Genomic DNA, 23,693 nt, shown 5'->3' with positions numbered 1-23,693 from the left:
CCCAAATAAACTTGCATAGGGTTACTCCTGTTTTTGCGACATGTAACTGGTAACTGTGCTGTTTGTCTGTTCCTAAATACTTCATACTTGTTCAACTTGTGTTGTTTAATATCTATATTATTTTGTATAGTTTTTCTATTTATTTGAGTTAACAATTGAAGTTTGCCATTGTTTTGTTCAAGAAATTGTTGTGTTTGTAAAGTGTTTTGATAGCGTCAGGTTAATGGTGGGTTGAAATTGTGCTGTCTTGAATCCAAAGTTTTTGCACCTAACCAAAGTCAATTCTTTTATGTTTTGTATGCTAGCAATAAAGTGATTGTGATTTTGATTCTGATTCTGGTGTAATGTCTCACAGTGACTGCGATCTCTCTTTTATCCATCTATCTAAAATTCATTAACCTGAAACACATCAAATATATCAAACACACAGCAGGCCATTTTAATTGAATAGTGAGAGTGTAAATTAGCAGGAGGGAATGATGTTTTTATTACAAATCAGCAGAACTGCCACTCCAGGTTTCTAGAAGAGAGCGACCTGCGTCAGAAGGCAATGAAGCGGCTTTGGAATTGAAATGAATGATGGGATCGGAAGAAGGAAGAGTGAATGATGTGTTATGAGTGAAGAAAAAAAATCATTTTTCTACTTTCTTGAGTGATAATTAAAAAGCTTTTTTAGTTGAAATACTGCAGATAGTAATAATTTGTTTGGCATTTAGTGTCTTTCAAATATTTTATCAAATAATTAATGATGGAGTACAGTAAGTGTAACCTTAAAGTAGTCCAAGATCCTCACTGGTGTATTTTTCTATCAAACTATAAACTATTTCTTCTTGTTGTCACAGACTCCCACACTCTGGAGTTCATCTTCACCGCAATCTCTTCATCTGAAGATCTTCCTGAGTTCATGTCTGCTGTGATTCTTGATGGCCAGCAGATCAGTTATTATGATAGTAAGAGCCGCCAGATATCTCACAAGCAGACCTGGATGAAACAGAAAATGTACCAGTTTAATGCCCACTCTTCGGGAGTTTGCTTAAGTGTGGAGAATTTATTTAAATCCAAATTACAGGCGTTGGTGATGAGGAGCAACCACTCATCAGGTAAGGAATTAATTTTATTAATTAAGAAAACTGTGAAGTTGGAGCTTACTGTGGAGGAGCTTTTTCTGGAAAATTTTTCAGGTTCAACAATTAGCTATATATATATACTGATGGACTCCCGGGGATCAGCAAGCCCAAACCCCAACACGAACACACAAGCACAGTCCCAGGTTCAAATAAAGGTTAATTTATTAATCAAATCCTCTCACATATGTCATCACAAGCACAAAATAAGCACTACGTTTTTTCTTCAGAAATGTTTCTTCCTCCACTCAAGCGTTGCTCCACTACCTCCCAGCTCCAATTCGACTGGATAAGGGAGTGTGGTCCCTTTTATGACAGATCCGGGAGTACTTCCGGTGCCAGGATGATTCCCTGATGGAAGCACTTCTGGGTCACATGGAAGTCCAACATAACAGGAAGTTTGTCTCCCTGCAGCCCTCTCTTGTGGCCCCTAATAACTCCAGCAGGTCTGCACTGCCACACTTCATCTCCTGGCATGCCTTCTAGTGATGTCTTTCTTTCCTAGTGAGCTGTCTGTCCATCCCTTTTTGTCCTCACGTCCAGGTAAGGAACCATCCCCTCTCCTGGCTTGGATGTGCATCCAGCCCATGTGGCATCTACAATATATATATATATATATATATATATATATATATATATATATATATATATATATATATATATATATATATATATATTATATATATGGTCCTTTATTTTCATTCACAAAAATAAGTGCAGTGCAAAATCCTTCCAGCTTGGATAAAAACAAAATTTCTCATCAATTAAAATCCATCCATCCATTATCCAACCTACTTTATCCTAACTACATTGTCACGGGGGTCTGCTGGCGCCAATCCCAGCCTACACAGTGTGCAATGCAGGAACAAATCCCGGGTAGGGTGCCAGCCCACCTAAGGGCACAAACACACACACCAAGCACAATCTAGAATCGCCAATGCACCTAACCAGGACTTTGGGAGGAAACCCATGCAGACACGGGGAGAACATGCAAACTCCACGCAGGGAGGACCTGGGACGTGAACCCAGGTCCCCTAACTGCAAGGCAGCAGCGCTACCCACTGCGCCACCGTGCCACCCATTAAAATCCTAAGGAAATACATTTTTTTATTCATTAAAAATGTGAAATCTTGTGTCTTCAAGCTTTAAGTCTCTGTTTTATGGCATTAGAGGCTAACTTCACATTTGATTAGTCAAAGGTTAATGGCAGTCCTGGAACAATAACTTCAATGTTATTTCAGGAACAACAGAAACTCTAAAATATCAGAGTGACTATATGGAGCATATCAATCCATCCAAGCAATGTTTGCTCTGGTTCTTCTAACTTTTGTTTTAGGTTCAGTTCAATTTTTTTTATCTAGCTCATTTATATTTACAAGAGTTCTGTACACATTTATAGAAATATCCTTTCCAAGCCCAGTTGAGGTCATGGAGTCTGGATCACACACTGACAGCATCTACACCAAGGAAGGAACCAACCCTTGTGGAAGACTGTCACAGGCACCAATAATCCTAATATGCAGGGCTCCATTATGAAGGAGGAGAACCTCCATAGAACTGTGAGAAATATGAATATTCCATATGAAGTGTGCCTGGAGCCGGGATTCGAACCCAACACTCAGTGATAACTACTGTGGCATCATGCTTCCATACTGCAATCACATTCCCTCTAAAGAAAGAAAAAAATAGCTTTTTGCTGTCACTCTCTTTAAGGCATACAAGTTTACAATTTTGAACATCACTTTTCTTGATTATTTTGAAAACTGTGAACCCATCATATTGCTTCTCTCTATTTCTCTACTCTATTATCCCATAATAAACTCAAGGCCATTTTCCTTGAGTGTGTGTTCAATAATCTGTCTTCCCCTGTTGTTCCTAGTTGTTTATTTATTTTCCTTTCTCCTTTTATTAATTTTATTGCAATCCATACAAATCAATCAAGTTTTTACAAAAAGAAAAATTGAGTTAAGGACAAATCAATCCCCAGCCCTGACAGAGAGAGCAAGCCAAACGGCGTGAAATTGAAGACCTGTAAACATATAAATGAATAAATTCTCTGTGCTTTATGAACTTATTTTAAAATATTACTGATTAGATCCTGCCATGTTTTGAAAATAGTCTGTACGGATCCTCTAACTGAGTATTTGATTTTTCCAATTTCAAATAATATAACACATCAGTTTCCCACTGACTTAAAGAGGAGAGTTTGGGTTCTTCCAGTTTATCAGAATAAGTCTGCGTGCCAAAAGTGTAGTGAATGCAATCACAATTTGTGTGTCTTTCTCCACTTTAAGCCCCTCTGGAAGAACCCCAAACACAGCTGTTAATGGGTTAGGAGGGATTGTGAGTCCAAGGCTGTCTGAGAGGTAATTAAAAATTTTGTCCAGAATAATGTTAATTTGGTGCAGGCCCAGAACATGTGACCTAGTGAGGCTGGGACTTGGTTGCAGCGTTCGCAGGTTGGATCATGCCCTGGAAACATTTTGGAGAGTTTTAGTCGAGACAGATGTGCTCGATATATACTGTAATTTTGAGTTGAATAATTGTATGCTTTTCGCATATGGAGCTCAGTGAATTCTCTGCATTGCTACTTTCCACTCCTTTTCTGATATATTAATTGAGAGATCTTTTCCCAGTGTCCTCTTGGATCTTTGAAAGGAGGGATTGTAAAATGATTTTATATATTGTAGAGATGGAGTCTAAGTCCTTGAGATTGAGCAATATTTTTCCAGCATGGATGAGGGTGCAAGATGAGGAAAATCTGGAAGGTTCTGTTTAACAAAGTTCCTGATTTGAAGATAGTGAAAGAAATGTGTAGCTGGAATGTTAAATTTGGAATGTAATTGTTCATAGGATGCAAAGACGTTGTCTATATAAAGATCTCTAAGCAAGTTAATTCCAAATTTTTCCAGATATTAAAACTGCATATGTTTGCGAAGGTTGAAAGAGGTGGTTCTCTTGCAGAGGTGCCACAGATAGAAGACTTCTCCGTCTTAAAATGCTTTCTACATTGGTTCCAGATTCTAAGTGAGTGGAGCACAATTGGGTTATTAGTATATTGCCGATAACGTGTGTTTATTGGAGCACAGAGCAAGGAATACAAAGAAGTACTGCAGGATTTTACTTCTATTGCGGTCCAAGCCTGTGTATGTTCTTCTATTTGTGTCCAGGTTCTTATCGCCTGTATATTTGCTGCCCAGTAATAAAACTGGAAGTTAGGTAGAGCCATGCCGCCTTCTGCCTTATTGTCTTTGTAGGGTCGATCTTTTGATGCGTGGATGTTTTGAATTCCAAATAAATGAGGTTATTGTTGAATCTAATTGCTTAAAGAATGATTTATTAATGTATATTGGGATGTTTTGAAATAAAAAGGAGCTTAGGAAGAATATTCATCTTAACAGTGTTAATTCTTCCAGCTAGTGTGAGATGAAGGGTTGACCATCTATGCAAGTCTTGTTTTTTTTCCATGCAGACGAGAAATTTTGTTGATAAAGAGCTTTATGTTTACTTGTGATGTTTACCCTAGGTATTTAAACTGTTCTGCAATGATAAAAGGTAGGGTATCTAATCTAATATTATATGCTTGAGAATTCACTGGAAAGAGTACACTTTTATTCAGATTAATTCTGAGACCAGAGATTTTTTGAAATTCTGTGAGTGCTGTTAAGACTGCAGGCACAGAATTTTCTGGGTCCGATATATACAGTACCATATCATCTGCATATAATGAGATTTTCTGTTCCAGTCCTTCTCTGCTAATCCCCTTTATCTGATCAGTATTTCGACAATGTATTGCCAGTGGTTCAATGGCAATGCAAACAGCAGCGTGACAAGGGCATCCTTGTCTAGTGCCACGTTCTAGTTTAAAGTAGTCTGAGCAAATGTTGTTGATGCAAACTGAAGCTTCTGGGTTAGTATACAGTAATTTAATCCATGCACAAATGTTCGGGCCAAACCCAAACTTCTCCAATGTAGTAAAAAGGTATTTCCATTCAATCATGTCGAATGCTTTTTCTGCATCCAATGATAATAATATTTCTGGAGTGTTTGCTTTAAACAGGCGTCGAAGATTTGAAGATAAGTGTCGACCCCTAATAAATCCAGTTTGGTCTTGTAATATTAATGAGGGGAGCACTTTCTCCATCCTTCTAGCTTATGAGAGCATCGTTATTCAAAAGTGAAATTGGTCTGTATGATGCACATTGTAATAAGTCCTTATTTTGTTTTGGAAAAGTGATTAGTGCTTGGCGAAAGGTTTGTGGAAGAGATTGGTTATCTCTGGCTTCTGTAAATGTTGCTAATAGGAGGGAGCTAGCTGAGCGGAGAATTTCTTGTAAAATTCTGCAGGGTAGCCATCAGGGCCTGCTGCTTTCCACCTTGGAGTGACTTTATAGCATCTAGTAATTCTGATAATGCCAGAGGTTTATCAAGTTCCTCCACACTAAAAGCGTCTATTTGTGGTATCTGTAATGTATCCAGAAATGCATTAGATTGTGTATTGTCTTCTTTAAACTCAGTAGTATATAGGGATTTATAGTAGTCTCTGAAAGTGTGCATTATATTTTTGTGTTCATGATTTTATCTCCATTGGTTGGTGATTACGAGATTGCGTTGCACTTATTGCTTGTGAATTTGTTGAGCTAAAAGCTTATTAGCTTTCTCTCCATGTTCATAGTAATGATGTCTGGATTTGTAAATTAGTTGTTCAGTTTCTTTAGTTGTCAAGAGGTTTAATTCTGAATGTAGAGCCTGCCTCCTATGTAGAGTCTCGCTTGGTAGTCTGGCATGTTCTTCATCTATTTTAGTAATTTCGCTTTTTATCTCTGCTACTTTCTTGGCTTCGATTTATTTCTGTGGGAAAGATATGAGATAATCTGTCCTCTTAAGAAGGCCTTAAGAGTTTCCCAGAGTATTCCTGCAGAGATCTCGGGGATGTATTTGTCTCTAGAAAGAATTTGATTTGTTTGGATATAAATTCAGTACAATTCTCGTCAGCTAATAGAAGCGGGTTGAGCCATCTGCGGGTGAGTGTATGGGGCTTAGTAATTTTAGCTCCAAGATCATAGGTGCATGGTCAGAAATAACAATAGCATCGTATTTGCAAGATTTAATCTTAGGCAAGAAGTTATTGTCTATAAAGAAGTAATCAATCCTTGAGTAGCAATGATGTACTGGTGAGTAGAAAGAATATGTTCTTGAATTTGGGTTTAAAAACCTCCAGGGATCTGATAAGTTGTGATCAGTTATAAACTTTGTAATTATCTTTGCGGTGTTAGATGCGTTCCCCTGTGGAGGAAGTCCTATCTAAAAGTGGATTTAGAACACAATTAAAGTCCCCAGCCATTATAACTTTATGAGTGTTCAGATTGGGAATGGATGCAAATAAATTTTGTATAAATTCCTTATCATCAACATTAGGTGCATAAACATTTATCAAAATCATTTTACAGTTAGATAAGTCTCCCATGACCATTACATATCTCCCTTCAGGATCCAATACTACATCTGATGCTACAAATGGTACTGTTCTATGTATGAGAATTCCCACACCTCTAGTTTTCTTTGTAAAACTAGAATGGAACATTTGGCCAGTCCAGTCTTTTGCAGCGGAACTGATCCTTGCTTAGTAAGTGGGTTTCCTGTAAAAATACTATTTTAGCATTTAGACCTGTTAGGTGAGAGAGTACTTTCTTTCTCTTTAATTCGTGATTCAGGCCTTTAACATTCCAGCTTACGAAGTTAACTGTCCCATCATGGAGACACTGATTCTGAGTTTTTGATGTCATTTTATAGTCTTAACTGGAAGTGAGACAGCTTTGGTCTTAATTTCCTATTTCCCCTAGAGTTGTTGCCATGCAGCTTATTATTACGTTGGTAGTTATAATTATAAAGATTAAGAGGATAGATTAGGTATAGATCAAGCCTGCTCTCATTCTCTCCCCCCCTTAACCCCCACCCTTCCTTTTTGCCTCCCCAAGTGGGGCTAGAACCTACTTCACACAGTCCCAGTCCTCTGACATACCCAGAGACAGAGCACGTCTAAAGCAAAACAAGCCCCATGCGGCGCTTTAGGGTTAAAAGATAGACATATCTATTATAAATATAGTCTAAAAAAATTGTGCACTTAAAATATATATAGTCTTCAGTAATCTTAGTGCATTAAGATAATACACCCAGATAATAAACCCGGGAGATGGTGTTAGAAATTTGTCCAGAATAAGCATAATAAGTCTTAATGCAATAATAGCAGTAACAATAAACCAAGGGTATGATGTTGAACAGTATCGTTTAGGGTAGAGATAAAATAATTAGAAAAAAGAAAAAAGAAAAAAGAGAAAAAAGAAAAAGTAATTAAGCACAAATAAAACATAAACAGATAGCGCCTTAGTAATACTAAGTAATAATGAGAATATATGATGACAAAAACCCATATTTTAAATACATAGATCAGACAGTAGATTATTAGTCCTTGCTATATCATTAACGGCCATGACTCACTATTACGAATCAGAATAGTCCCGGGATCAGCTTTCTTAATTCCTTTTCTGCTTCTTCCTTGCTGCGCGTTTAGTAGCTGTTGCTGGAGAGAAGTCAGGGAAGATACGAATGTGGTTATTTTCATATATAATATCTTGCTTGTTTCTGAGGAGTGCCAGCACCTCTAGCTTAAATGATAATCTTTCAAAGCGAATAATAAAAGATCTGGGTCTAACGGTATTTGCTCCGTGTACGCGGTAAGCCGCTGCTATCTCAGATTCTGCTTTAAAGTCCTCCCCGATTATTTTAGAGAAAAGTTCAGCTGCGAATTTCACAGGGTTTGGACTTTCTCGATTCTCAGGCAGACCTTCAATTCTGACATTTTACCTTCTGCTTTCATCTTCCAAAGCAGCAAGTCTGTCTCCTAGTTTTTTGCATTCGGAGCTGACATTTACTACTTTTTCTTCGGCAGCTAAATTTTTGGCTATTTCAATCCGAGTCGTGAATGTTTCCTTGAGATCCTCCAATTGATCAATAAGCATGCTCAGCTTAACCGAGATTTCCTGAATGTGCACTTTTCAATTTTTTTTCCAGTTGCATCTCCTGTCACAGCCTTTCATTTGCCTGTTGCAGCACCAGCCACTGTGTTTCGTTTGCCTGTTGCAGTTCCTGTCACAGCCATTCATTTGCCTGTTGCAACTCCTGTCTCAACTCCTGTCTCAGTTTTTTATTTGCCTTTACCCTTGCCTTCTCATTTGCCTTCTCGCTTTTCTTTATATCTTGCATGAGATCAGCGAACATCACCTGCAGTTTAGACATTTCAATTGTGCTTTCTTGTACCGTAGATGAAGCGGCAGGCTCTACTGTAGCCGGTGTCCCCGCTATTCCCGGCTCACGTGGAGTAATTGAAGCCGCAGACTGTAAGGCCTTTTCTAGTTTCAGGTGATCTTCTCCGATTGGCGAGCTATTGAGATCTGCACTCACGATCGTACATTCGCTCCCCTTTTCACTCTCAGCCGGTGACGATGTAGGGGACTGTGGTCCTGAGGAGTCTGTACTTTCGCCCATCTGATCCAGGTCAGTCTCTGAAAGGCTGTATCTTGAACTAGGTCTTGCTGATCTTAGCTTGGGTGCAGCTTTATTTTTCGGACCCCCTTTCTTGTTGGCCATGTTTATATATGCTTACATATACTGTAGCAGTCCCCTCAGGTTGAATAAATACAGGATATCTCAGGATAATAAGCAAATAATATGAAAAATAACACCGCTGCTAGCGGAGCTCCACTTCAGACGTCCATCTCTCACATCGGACGAGACCAAATCCTAGTTGTTTAATTTGACCCCCACAGAGTCAACGAGACTCAACCACAGCAGTGGTTAAATCTCTCCAAACAGAAGTCTTGTTAAGTCCGGTAGTGCGAGGAAGGCCTTAGAAAGAGAAGGAGGAAATAAGAAAACAAAATGAGCAGCACTAATCCATTATCAACTATCCATCCATCCATCCATTATCCAACCCGCTATATCCTAACTACAGGGTCACGGGTGTCTGCTGGAGCCAATCACAGACAACACAGGGCGCAAGGCAGGAAACAAACTCTTGGGTGGGTGCCAGCCCACCACAGGGCACACACGCACAATTTAGAATCACCAATGCACCTAACCTGCATGTCTTTGGACTGTGGGAGGAAACCAGAGTACCCGGAGGAAACCCATGCAGACATGGGGAGAACATGCAAACTCCACGCAGGGAGGACCCGGGAAGCAAACTTGGGTCTAGTAACTGCGAGGCAGCAGCGCTACCCACCGTGCCACCATGCCGCCCGCATTATCAACTACACACATCCACATTATCTCAGATTAGTCCTTCCTTCCATGTTCAAAATTATGACAGTGTAATCAATAGCAGGAATAAACCATCAAGTGAATAACTAGTTCAGAAAGAGGATTGAAACCCTTTGGGCACATGAATGTCTCCAGACTCTGAGTCCGAGTCAGAGTCCGAGTAGCACTAGTGAACTGTAATATCTTGAAGACATTTCTGTCTTGTCTTCTGCTGATCTATTTATCTAATTAATTTACACTTTTCTGCCTAAGTGACACAGAGGCAGGATTTAGAGATATGTAGATTTGAAAGTTCATGGTCTGTTTGTCATTTAGTCATCTATCACATCAATGCCATCCTTTCAACCATTTGCTTATTCTAGTTCAAGGTCATGGGGCTGGAGCCTATACTGTTGACACTGGTTTGCATGGCAGTGGTGTTACTTGAATAAGTAGGGAGGGAAGTTATGTTCCAAAGTAAACCAAAGCTTTATTTTTACTGCTTTTGAATTAGGTGAGCAATGCACCTACCTATGGCCATGCCCCTATGGGACAGGTTTCTAATCCAAATGGTATTTTTCGTTTGTGAAAGGAAGGAAAACCCAGGCAGACATGGAAAGAATATTCTCAACAGTTCTCATTATGAGATTCAAAGGAATCCAGGGTGGTGGATATAGAAAGCAGGCTACTAAACACTGCACCACCATATCATAAATTCCATCTCCAAATCCATAGATTCTGCGCTCACAGTCATAAGAGCTGATGAGTGCAGGGGATGAGCACATCTTGTATTAAGACATCTCTGATCAGTACGCACTGTCCAGGTTTCTGCCTTCTTGTTAAATCAACTCAACAAGATATACTGTTTTTTCTAAGGACATTAGGTTGGAAACACCTACACCCCCAGAGACAACAGTATGGCATATCATTTATAAATATCATTATACCAACTACACTATAATAACACTGATTTATGATATTCATTGGCACTGCATATTTAAAATGTAGTAAAATCCATTGGAGTAAAGTAGTGGGGAAATGGCATAATGAAATACAAAGTACACAAGAGTAAAGCGGTTAAGCCAATGAGCTTACAAGGTGAAAGGCAAGCCTGCTGGCATAAAGACACAGTTAACAGAACAGCCTTGAAAGTAAACAGCAGCAAAGGGCAGGGCGTGTGCCACTGATGCCATCAGAACACCCAAAATCTCCCACATATACTTCTTATAGTGGAAATCCCCATCACACTTCATAATAGGCTTTAATAATGAGGTAATTTGGTAAGCTAACCCTGCATGTCCTGTCTCCAGGTGCTTTAGTTTCCTATAACATAACAAATATGTGCAGGTTTGGTTGAATGACTGCTCCAGGTTGTGAGTGTGTTCAGCAATCTAATGCCGACTCGTCCATGGTGGTTCCTGCTTTAAACCTGACACTGCTGGGATAAAATCTGCAACCCCTGATAATTCTTCAGTTGGATTCCTTAAATCTTATATAAAGTGCAACTCAACCCTTCATTCCATTGAAGGAGAATGTTGCCTGTGGTGGATGGAGGACTGGCTCTGTCATTCATTGTTGTAATTTCAGTAACTCCTACTCCTATCTTCTTCACAAACTTCAAGAAAGTTCAAAGGCAGAACTTATTCATGTCTGTCCTTAGCCAAACATAAATGATAACTGTAAATAGACCAAGAGATTATATACGTAGTTGAAAGTCAGGTGAAAAATAAAAAATATGTATATATTGAAATTATTTTTATTTGCTCTTGAGATTTGCTGTGTTAGTGTCTCTGCCTGAGGGGATACCTGCATAATGGATTTACAGCATAATGCTTCTGGCACTTATACCATGCAAATAAAACGTGAAAAGAGAAGTTGTTCACCGAGGTTACTGCCATCAGCTAGCAGGTAACCATAGTAAATCCACAACAGTTGGTGGTTTATTACAGTAGAGACAAAACTCCACTTTACCCGGCTTGACTCTGTGGGGCACTCAGCTTCAGGATAACTGAGCTGTCCAAGGACAGGCTGCTTGAGGTCATTAGGGCTAATGCTCGATCCCTGACACTGAGCACTCAATAGAGGCTAAAAAGCTTAATGAATGTCTGAACCGTGAAAAATGAGAACAGCCAAAATGAGAAGGAAGCTGAGAGCAATCAGAGATGTTTGGATGAAAAGATTTGCTGAGCCTCCAAATGTTTCATTCTACCATGATTTGTTAGGAGGTGCTACATCTTTGCACAGAGCATTTAGACTGTATAATACCTATAGCCTTTTGCCAGTTATTTAGGTCATGTTAAGTTGACAGAAGTATTTTCTTAGTTATGTTAAATGTTTGCCTATAAATTAGTACATAGTATATGGGAGATTCTTATAACCCCCACAAGCTGAATTGAAATGGAATATTCTAACTATTTCTTGTCCCTATGATTGCAGATTGGCGTTAGTTAGTGACCTTCCTTGCCATAAGTAAGGCATGGAGGGCACACGGTTTCAAATCATACCTTAACGTGCTCAGTGGTGTGTAGAGCCCTACATTTAGAACGTACTGAATGTGAAGTAAAGTATGGAGTAATAACTCAACCTTAATTGTAGAAACATTTGAAGTTGAACAAGAAAAACTTTATTCTTTTTTTGCCTTTTATTCTTCATGTGTTAACAACCTTTCTTTATTCTTGCGTGGACTGTTTGCTTTGAACTTTCACTAAACCTTTTAAAAACAAGCTTTTTTGCACTGAGAGATTTCTTTTGGCACGTGTTTGGCTCATGCTTGATCCTGCTTTACTCACCAGCAGCTACAATACCTTCACCTTTCACGCCTATTTTTATCATAGACACTTATAATATGGGCAGCACGGTGGTGCAGTGGTCTTCCTGGCAGAGGCATAGCTAGGGTTTTCAACGCCCGGGGACAACTGAAGATTTTGCGCCCCTACCTGTTTGCCAAAATGCAATGGGGAAGGGAAAGAAAATTTTTTTAAAAGTATTTAAAATAATAGTATTTTAAGAAAAAAATTTCATATAAATCTCTGAAAATGATAACGCTGCCTCATGTTCTTTAAAATCTAAATCTGTCATTAGTTTTTGTAAGAAAAAATAGTTTTTTCGCATTTAAAAATGATTTTAAAGAAAGTATATAGCAAATTATAAAGCAAAATAATTATATATTTATAAAAACTGCATTACTTACAATTTATTCATATGAAAATATGATTGGAAAACGTCTAGACTTTTGTAGCTATCTACTAGAATACTTCACCACAGCCCAATCAATTTTCTATCAAACACATAAACACAAATCACTTGGCACAAAGAAATGGCGTTTGCAACAACTTAGACAATGATACACTAATGCTTCATGTCAGTTGCACGACCTGTTTAATAACATCAAAAATGAGTCAAGCATGTTAGAGTAGTGGAGGGGATAAATTATTGTCTGTTGGGTATATAGAACTAATACGTGCTTCGAAATCATCCATCCATCCATTTTCCAACCCGCTGAATCCTAACACAGGGTCACGGGGTCTGCTGGAGCCAATCCAAGCCAACACAGGACACAAGGCAGGAACCAATCTTGGGCAGGGTGCCAACCCACCACAGGACACACACACACACACCAAGCACACACTAGGGCCAATTTAGAATCGGCAATCCACCTAACCTGCATGTCTTTGGATTGTGGGAGGAAACCGGAGCGCCCGGAGGAAACCCACGCAGACACGGGGAGAACATGCAAACTCCACGCAGGGAGGACTCAGGAAGCGAACCCAGGTCTCCTAACTGAGAGGCAGCTTTGAAATCAGAAAGAGACAAAAAATATAGGAAAAAGATATCCTCATACTGATGGAGTGATGGACTGAGTACGCAATCTATCTATCTATCTATCTTGTACTGCTTGTCATATATTTTTATTATATAGTGTCTTTCATATCTCTATTACCATGGGATGAGTGGAATTCACCAAGTTCTTTATTGGATTACTCTACTTTCACACCCTAAACTTCATACACACATTATATTTACAACAATTTTAAACCTGTACCACATCTTCTCAGCTATCTCCACACTTAAAACTTTACCTCAGTTAATATTATTTACGGTTTATCTCATCTGTTCACAATTTCCCCAACTAAACTTAGATGTAACTAATTTAGTTTTTGAATATGCACTCTTCCATTGTGAAATGTATAATATTTTGGCCACTCAACCCTAGAGGTTCAATCCAACCTATTCCATGAATTCTAACTGATTATTACACAATACTAAATCTAGACAGGCATCCTCCTTTGTTGGTACTTTAACAAATGTGTTAAAAATAGTCACTGGAAGCATTCTGCTGTGCTTTTCTAATTGAAAAACAGTTAATATTTAGATAATCAAAATACAACATAACTGTAGTATCTCCCTCTAAACTTACCTTTCTAATATTATTAAAAATATGTAAACTGTCATTATTGTCTGAATTAGGAGTCCATAATACATTTCATCCCAAATGCTTTCTGGTCAAATGCAAACATGCTCACTAAGCAGTGGCTCACCATCTAATTAAAGAAGACTTCTGTTTAACATTTGCGGCAACTTCCACACCTTTCAATTTTTCCTCTCTTTGCTAAATAATTCCTAAATAATGATTATTGATTGCAAAGCAGAAATCAAAACCTGGTTTTCTTCAACTTTTCTTGCATTAAATAGTGACAAAACTGAGGTTCTCCTCATTGGTACAAAATCAACATTATCCAAAACTGATCATTTTTCATTTGTTATTGATAATTCCTCTGTCTGACTTCCCTACAGGTTAAGAGTCTGGGTGTCATCCTTGACAGTACTTTATCCTTTCAGTCCCACATCAATAACATCTCCTGGTCTGCATATTTCCACTTGCGTAACATTAATCATATTCGCCCCTCCCTCACTCCCCACTCCACTGCTATCCTTGTTCATAGCCTTGTCACTTCTCATCTGGATTACTGCAATTCCATTTTCTTTGGTCTTTCTCTCAAATCTCTTTATAAGCTTCATCTGGTCCAGAATTCAGCTGCCCGCATCATTACTAGAACCCCCTCTATTCACCATATCACTCATGTTTTGCAGCAGCTTCATTTTCCAGTTCAGTTCCAAATTCAATTAAAAATTCTCCGACTAACTTTTAAGGCTATCCATAACCTTGCCCCTCCATATCTGTCTGACCTCCTCCATTTTGCCATTCCCTCCCGTACCTTCAGATCCTCTTCCTCCATCCACTTAACTATCCCCTTCGTCCGTCTTACCACTATGGGGAGCAGAGCATTCACTACCACCTGAGCTTAGAAATATTGAATCATTTTTACTTTTCAAATCTAAACTTAAAACTCATTTGTTTAAGACTGCTTTTTGTCTTTGATTACAATTGCTCAGTCTGATTTTAACTTTTGTATTTTACTTTTGTTTATAATCTGTGTTTTGTCTATTGTTCGGTGTCCTTGAGTGTTTAGAAAGGTGCCTACAAATAAATAAAATGTATTATTATTATTATTATTATTATTATTATTATTATTATTATTAAGGACATGTTTCGGTTATTCCTGTTATATCAGAGTTATTTACAGCTACATTTAAAGCTCTCTTATTTTACTTTTCATGCTCCTAGAATTAAGGCAATCAATTTTAATACATTATTTACTTAACTTTGGTTTTTTAATATTTACTAGCACTTTCGCAGTTACCTTGCACAGTTCCAGACAGTTCCAAAGTTGTCTGCTGCCCACAGATAATATCCAAGTTCAGCCTTGTGAAATTAACCTTGGGTTTACTGCAATAAAATACATTTGTTTGTTTAATGATCCTTGAAGAATGAATACTGCTTGGTAATGAATAACAAACTGACACCCTTTTTATGATTTAATGATGGCAGATCCTTCTACACACATTTCCTAGTGGTAACTTGAGTGCTGTCTCACTGCATTGTGAGACACTGCATTGCCATACAGTGAAGCAGCTTACTTTAAAAATAAATGTGTAATGGAGTTACTGGCACTGTTGACAAATTCATTAACATTCAAGGACCTGAGTTCAATTTGTTGCACTTATTCCATATGAAGTTTGCATGTTCTACTACTTCTACTTCTATGTGGGGTTTCTTGAATCAGTTTTTTTAAAAACATCAAAGATATGAGTCTTGTATTAATTAATGATGTTTCATTTTTCCAGTCTTATTAATTGTTCATAAGTGCACCTGCCATGCACCTGATGCTGCAGCCCACTAATGAATAACATAGGTGGACAATAAATAGTCCTTAGGTGAGAGCCACATGTAAAAATGTTAACTTTCAGAAGATGGGGTCATTATGACCCCCGGTGAAATTAGATGTAAACTGTATTCAACACAAAGCCAGAATTCAACTGAGTGAAGTTTAAGACTTTAGTGCTAATGTAAACACATGCCAGAGGACAAAGTTGGAAATGCCTAACTAAAAAGACCCTGAATGAACTGCTGTTTTACATTCCATCATATTTTGTATCCACTTAATCATCAATAGATGATTTTTAGAAGTAATAGGAACAAGAAAGAAGTGACCAGGATTGCAGGCCGCAATGACTGGCATTAAGAGTTTCAAGTCTCCTTAGCCCGCATGTCTTTGGGATGTGGGAGAAAGCTGAAATACCAGGAGAAAAACATACAGATACAAGGAGAATATGTTAAAGCCACATAGGCAACAACTGGATTTAAAACCAGAGGCAGCTGCACTAACCACTGCACCATCATGCTGCCTCTGTTTTTTCACATATATTTGACATGCATAATGTTGCAGTATCAGTCTTTGCAAATCTTTTTCAGATTTGTTAGGCAGGAAAAGAGTTATAACATACTGATTGAGCCTATTTTTGTGAAGTTGAATCCTCCTAATTTTAACTCTTCACATGTTTCTTTTTCCATTCACAGGCATACATGTACTCCAGAGGTCACTTGGCTGTGATGTGGAGGATGGTGTACTGAAGCAAGGGTTTTTGCTTTATGGCTACAATGGGGAAGACCTCATAGGCTTTAGTAAGGATCGTCTACAGTGGTTTCCAGCAATCCCAGAGGCATACTTCCTAAAACGTGAATGGGACAAAGACAGAATGAGTAATAAAGATTACAAAGATTTCTTGGATTCTAAATGTGTGGAGATACTAAAAAAACATGTGGAAAATAAGAAAATCCAGGAAGGTGAGCTGAAGAAAATATAACTGATGAAGATGGATTTATATGGAAAAGCTTAGGGATGAGAGTGGTGGTGGGTAAATAGTAAAAAAGCAACATTTAAATGCAAATGAACAGATTGTCAAAAGGGTAACTGTTTTAATCAATTAAGAAGGCTAAAATCATTATCCCTCTCCGAGAAAAATAAGTTTAAGTTTTTTGTCACAGCATGTTTTGTCTGTCAGAATAATTGACAAAATACAATAAAAAGAAACATACACATGCACAAACCATTTGAAACATATCTATATACACTGTACATATATAAAACAATAAAACATACCTTGCCACCTGTGTGTATATATATATATATATATATATATATATATATATATATATATATATATATATATAATAATAATAATAATAATAATAATTCAAAAATATTTGCTATCTCTTGCCCTAAGTGTATCTTCAGTGCCCTTCCTCTCTTCACCAGTGCTTCCTCTCTCAAGGGTCTTTCTTGTTGCCTGTCTGGTTTCATACTTTCCACCATGGAAGATGACTCTCTCAATGTGCTTCATATACAGTCTCTCCTACTCGTGTGTCTCACACTTGCACTTCCTCTTTCGATTGCGTCACCAAAGCCAAACTGACCAAACAGATTGCTCCGGAGGCGTGACCATGGTGGGGCTGGGGAGGGCACTGCCCCCCAGTGACAAGCTGTGTCCACCCTGCAAAATGCTCTGTCTGTCCAATGAAAACTCTGGAGAAGAATAACATTTGATTTTCACAGTTCACTTTGCCGCACATTTTTCAGCACATCTTGAACCTGTTGACCGCATTCTTTAATTAAAACAGCATATATGTTCCATTCTTCTTTTATTTTCTGGTTGGTAACACCAAAGGCTCTGCATAGGTGGCTTATTAAAAATCAGACATCTTCAACCTATGTCCCTCCACGAGTTGCTGGCTCCACGGTTGAGCCCAGCAGCGCTGCTACTAACACGCAGCACAGCGCACTCACGTTGGGAACTGAAACTCCAAAAGATGTACAGTAGATAAGCCTACACAATCCTCCAGCTCTGTGCCCATGTCGGGTACTCCAAACCTCTGCCTTCAACAAAATATACAGTCCGGTCTGCCTGACTTAAATGTGGATAGCCCATCCCAGCCCATTTTAATTAATTATCCCAAGCGCGCATTCGGTAAGACACTCAGATGTTTTAGTGCAAGCTGGTATCAGTCTGGACCATGGCTTGAATATTCTGTTGTCCGTGATGCCAGCCTTTGCTTTGCCTGCCGCAAATCTAGTGTTTCCAATTCGGACCGTGAGGACATATTCACCAAACACGGCTACACTAATTGGAAAAAAGCTCTAGAAAGAGACGGTGGCGGCTTCCACAAACACGTGTCTAGTATCCAGCACGTCAGAGCCATGTCTGCATGGCAAGAGTATCGGCGCCAGGCAGAGACGGGTGAAGGCATAGTTCAACTACTGGGTCCAACCCAGATAGAAAAGAATAGATATTATGTGAAAAGCATTGGGGAGGCCGTTCAGTTCCTTGCAGTCAATGAATTGCATGGTCACAATCATGAAGGTGGGGAGGAGAGACTTTTCCTTAAGTTGTTTGATTACCCAATCAAAAAAGATGCCAAACTTACAGAAATTGTAAAATACATCCCAGACAACGCAAAATACACATCCAATTTAATTCAAAATGAAATAATTGAGACTCTTGCCAAAATGGTGGTAAAAGATATCAGGACCAAATATGAAAAAGCTGACTCTCCTGGATTTTGCATTAAAAGTGATGGTACCAGGGATCACTGTAACATTGAGAATTTGTCTGTAGTGATTAGATTTGTCCAGAACTCCATCCCTGAAGAACACCTGATTGGCTTAACTCAAATGAATCAGCTTGATGCTGAATATATTTGTAACCAAATTCTGTCACATCTCTCTGAGTTAGGTTACAGCCCAGACAATTTATTGTGTCAGTGTTTTGATGGTACTTCTGTCATGTCTGGGGCAAGGGGTGGTGTCCAGGCTTTGTTACAAAACAAAGTTGTTAAGTATATTCCATATGTACACTGCTACCACCACCAGCTCCATTCAGCAGTGATACATGCAATGGAATCAGAACCTCTGGCTAAGAAGTTCTTTGACTGGTCAAATTCATTGAACACATTTTGTCACAGACATTATGTTTCACACACATACAATATACCCACACTGGCAAGACTTCTATAAATATGATGGACCAGACATTATGATGTCACAAAGCCCATTGTCAACAATGAGGAAGCTATAATGGGGCTTCTCTCATAGGTAGCAGAGGCTGACACTGCCCCTTTTTACATTTGCATAGAGGCATGTGGTCTTTTGACCCAATTAAAAAAGCAGAAATAATACAAGTTCCATTGCCTCTGTTAATTTTATTGAACAATAGGTTATTATTTATGCCACAATTTTTGTTTTTATATGTTATATAAAACTATGTTATTATTATTTGACCCCCCTACAAAAATGGGGATGGATGGATGGATGGATATTTTTTGCCCCCCCAGACAAGCCAAATGCCCACCCACACATGATGTTCTGGTCACACCTCTGGATTGCTCTGGAGGAATGGATATATCATACACACACACGTTAGTGTTTTATTATATTGTAGATTTAGATAAACTATTGTTTTAAAATGCCTCGGTTTTTCCAGTTTTTCTTCACATTTAAACCATTCACATTTAGTTGAAATGAAATGAATGACCTAAAAGTAAACTGCCAGTGGTTTAAATTTAATAGGTTAGTAAAAACAGAAAAAATGAAATATCAGAATATTACAAATGGACCATCTTCAGGGAACAACAAACAGGTTACTGCTCTAAGATCTAACAAAATTAAGATGCTAGTTTATCCAGAGTCTGCTGCCATAAGCAAATCATTAGCTACACAAAGCAAAGCAGTTTCATAGCTGTGCTGTGCCCTGAAACAAGAATGAAAGGGTTCCATCAAATTATTAGAAGTCATTGGTGAGCTGGGAAGATATAACAGATGCAAGAACATTTGACAGAAAAGGTAAGTGAGAAATAGACTGAAAATTGTTAAAATTGTCAGCATCAAGACCAGACTGTTTTAACAGTGGGTGTTACAGAAGTGATTTTAAAAGTGGCTGGCACAAAGATGGTGCCAAGGGATGTATGTATTATTGTTACAACAGTCAGGATTATTGCATGAAGGCAGAATTTAAGAAGTGTGGTGGGGATGGGGCTCAGTGCATAGGTAGTGGGCCTCATCTTACAAAGAAGGTCATTAATAAATGCGGATGTGGCTGGTGAAAATTTAGAAAAAGAGCTGGATGGAGTGGGAAGACAGGGAAAGATGTAAATAGATGATGGATTTATGTTCATTGAATTATTTAGATCTTTAATTTTATTGTGAGAAAAGTGGAGGAATTTTTCATAGATTTCAGTAGAGAATGTAATTGGGTCGAGGTAGTTTATTAAGTACAGAGAACAAAACTCTTGGGTTTTCATGGTCACTTTCTATTATTCTTCCATAATGTGTGATCTTGGTTGCAGTTAATGCATCCTTGTAAGCCTTTTGATGGTCACAGAAAGCCTGGATGTGCATAGTGATGCCAGTCTTACCTAACATTCTTTTAAGGCGCCGGCCAGCTGCTTTCATAGACCATAACTCTGAATTGTACCAGTGAGCTAAGCACTTAAAGGAAACCTCAGGAACTGTTTTATCTAGGTCTGAAACAAGGGCTGTATTATAATGATCATCAAGACAATCTAGTGTTGATGGAATAGGTGAAGACAGAAAAAGATCAGAAATGGAACTTGCAAGGATAGAAGGGCAGACATTTTTTAAGTTTCTAAAAGAAATTTGACATTTACAGGTAAGAGGAGGGAGAGGTAATGAGTGCTGTTTATGATCAGAGAGTCCCAAATCACATGCTATTAAGTGTTGCAGACAGATAAGCCAGATGTGCAGGTCAAGTCCAGTATATGACCACCAGAGTGAGTAGGAAAATTAACATGTTGCATCAAGTCAAAACAGTTCAGTAAGGATAGAAATTCATTTTTCAGCTTACATTGTGTAATGTCAATACGGATGTTAAAAATCGCCAAGAAGAATGACTCTCTGAGAATAGAAGCTTGAGTAGGTTAATCATTCAGTCAGATCATATACAAAAGACACACTGTATTTTTGGGGACAATAGAGAACTGTAACTAAGACAGGACCCGATTTAGTTATTATCTTAATAGCCAAATACTCGAAAGACAATGGGCAGTCAATTTGGATTCTTTGGATGTTTAGTTTAGTTCAGTTCTAATAATTACTGCGACTCCTCATTCTTGTCTTGAGCTGCGAGGCTCTGCGAAGTCATTGTATCCAGAGGGTGTTGCATCCATGAGAGACATAAAGTCCTTTTTGTTTTTGCCAGGCAAAGCATGTCAAGGTTGAAGTCTGTAATGAATTCAGATAGCACCAGTGCTTTGCCATTAAGAGATCTTGAGTTAAACAATGCAATATTAGTTGACAAGGGACATTGTGGACTTATACATGACTAGCAAAATACCTGCGCTTTGCAGTGGAGAAGTAGTGTGTTAAAGAAGTAATGAAAAAGAAAAGGAAACATTTTGAAAATAACGTAACATGATTGTCAATGTAATTGTTTTGTCACTGTTGTGAGTGATGAGTGTTGCTGTCATATACACATATATATATACACAGACATATAAACATACATATATATATACACATACATCCACATATATACATATATATAGATCTACATATACACACATACATATACATACACACACATATATACACACAAATACATATATATATATATACATACACACACATATATATATACATACATACATACCAGTCTTTGGGGTGCAAGCAACTGTTGCTGGGGGTGCCAGAATCCATGAAGGAAGAAAAATGAAAAACATTTGTACAAAATCTTAATTTACTTATCCATTCCTAAATAATTAAATGGGCAGGCTATTTTGTATCAGTGCAATACGCTGTTTGTTAAAACGGATGACTCCCGCTCTTACGTGCAAGTCTGCCTGGATATTATGAACTATCGTATCTGTTCAAGTTCTATTTAAATTTTAAATAGAAGGAATTTTTATTTAGTCGACAGAATATTATTCCGGAATAAATCAACTCAAACCTTAAATAACTTATAATATTTTGCTCTCCATAAAAATATATCCTGTCTAAATTATACAAGTTAGAAATAAAGTAAACGTTAAAAGAACAAACATTCAAATTTCTTTACTCTTATGTAATTTTATATAAAAAATAAACTTAAATTTTAAATATCCCAAAAGATTTTGCTCTCCATAAAAATATATCCTGTCAAAATTATACAAATTCAAATATGAACATGGTGCATAACAAAACCTGGAAATATAAAGGCATCTCCTGTGTTCTGTTTTGTTAGTCTTCATGACTGAGAAGAGCTTCTCACACAGATATGTGCTACCAAACATGCACCAGGTTCGAGCCGCATGTAGACGGAGCTGGAGCATTTCTGCGGGAATGGAGTGAATGAACTGTGCGGGCCCTGCAGTATCATACTTTGCCTTCTGTGTGCCATTACACTGCAGCTCAATCACCTCCATCTGAATCTGCACAGGTGCAGTTTCCACATCGACGGCAAATGGGTTGCGAACGAACTCAAAAATCTTTTTTTGTTCTTCAAAGCCTCCAAAGCGCCGTGCAAACTCAGTGTGCAGTGCGCTCAGTTTATCAGCAAAGTGCGTATTTGGGAACACCGTTGTGCCGACTTGGTTCAACATTACTTGGCAACAGGGAAAGTGGGGCAAGTTGCACTGGTGCATTTGTGTCTCCTATAAAAGTAGCTTCACTTGAAATCACTTTGTGATTTTGCACAGGTAAAAACGTCTGCTGAAGTGTCAGATTCTTCTTTAACTCTTCTGCTTTCTGTATCTTCTGCATTGCATTCAGGTCTTTCAGGTTATCTTGATGTTTTGTCTCATAGTGCCGTCTTATATTAAATTCTGTAATTACAGCCACATTAGCTCCACAAATGAGACACACAGGTTTACCGGCAATGTCAGTAAACATATACTCAGCCTCTCATCGGTTTTTAAAGGCTCTATGTTCAGAATCACCTTTTCTCTTTGGCATCGTGTGGGCTAGCTTCGCAATAATTTGCAGCATCATAAGCTAGACTTGATTAACGCGGTAAGTGTTCGGCAAGGCAGCTGAAGCTCTGCATTATGGGATCTGTAGTTTATTGTGTTACCAGCGCTTCATATCCCCGGGCCATTAATAACAATAATATATAAAATGATCTCGGGCGGATATAATTACACGCCGGGCTGGATGTGGCCTGCGGGCCTTGAGTTTGACACATATGGACTAAATAGAACTTGAAAAGATATATTTTTTTAAATGTGATTGCGCAATTCAGATCGAGTTGACGCACTACAGTACATCGAGCCGCGTGCTATTGTGGTTTTGCCTGTGTGCCTCAATAAGTTACACTCCCCTCGCTCTTACTTTTTTACCATTCATCTAATGAATACACTGAGTATGGCTTTACCAAAACAATCATTGATCACGAATAAAGTATCCATTATTCATAAAGCTTCAATTGGTGATCTGTCTTTCTGCGTTAACCGCATATTTTTTCATACGTCTCAAACCAAGGGGATGCAAGGCTAAAATGAATCGGGAAGCGCGCATAGATACTCAGTCCATCCCCTCTCGGGAATCGATTCTCTGCGCTAGAGGCGAAGCCTCTACTATTATATACGGCGTGTGGTTTGTCTATTTGAGAGTATGTAGATCGGGGTATATATATACATATATATATACCCGCGCTTCGCAGCGGAGAAGTAGTGTGTTAAAGAAGTTATGAAAAAGAAAAGGGAACATTTTAAAAATAATGTAACATGATTGTCAATTGTTTTGTGAGTGTTATGAGTATTGCTGTCATGTGACACACTGCATGCACAGGTTTTTTTTTACACTGTCTTCCTTTAGCGTGACATTGACTTTTCCCCCCCCATGGCTGTATTAAATGTTAGCTAAGACCCGGCACTTTCTGCAG

General features: G+C 38.3%; 1 protein-coding gene across 1 annotated transcript in view; it reads left to right on the top strand.

Annotated features, from left to right (window-relative positions):
• The window catches only part of LOC120538557, a 174,712-nt gene that overhangs the window by 991 nt on the left and 150,028 nt on the right, over nt 1-23,693 (top strand). Inside the window, exons 2-3 of the mRNA XM_039767952.1 lie at nt 843-1,100; nt 16,342-16,608. Of these exons, the coding sequence (XP_039623886.1) occupies nt 843-1,100; nt 16,342-16,608 (525 nt within the window). The remainder of the gene's footprint in view (nt 1-842; nt 1,101-16,341; nt 16,609-23,693) is intronic.

This window comes from Polypterus senegalus, chromosome 11, assembly GCF_016835505.1.
Source record: "Polypterus senegalus isolate Bchr_013 chromosome 11, ASM1683550v1, whole genome shotgun sequence".
Taxonomy (NCBI): domain Eukaryota; kingdom Metazoa; phylum Chordata; class Cladistia; order Polypteriformes; family Polypteridae; genus Polypterus; species Polypterus senegalus.
This window is presented reverse-complemented; position numbering and strand designations above follow the sequence as displayed.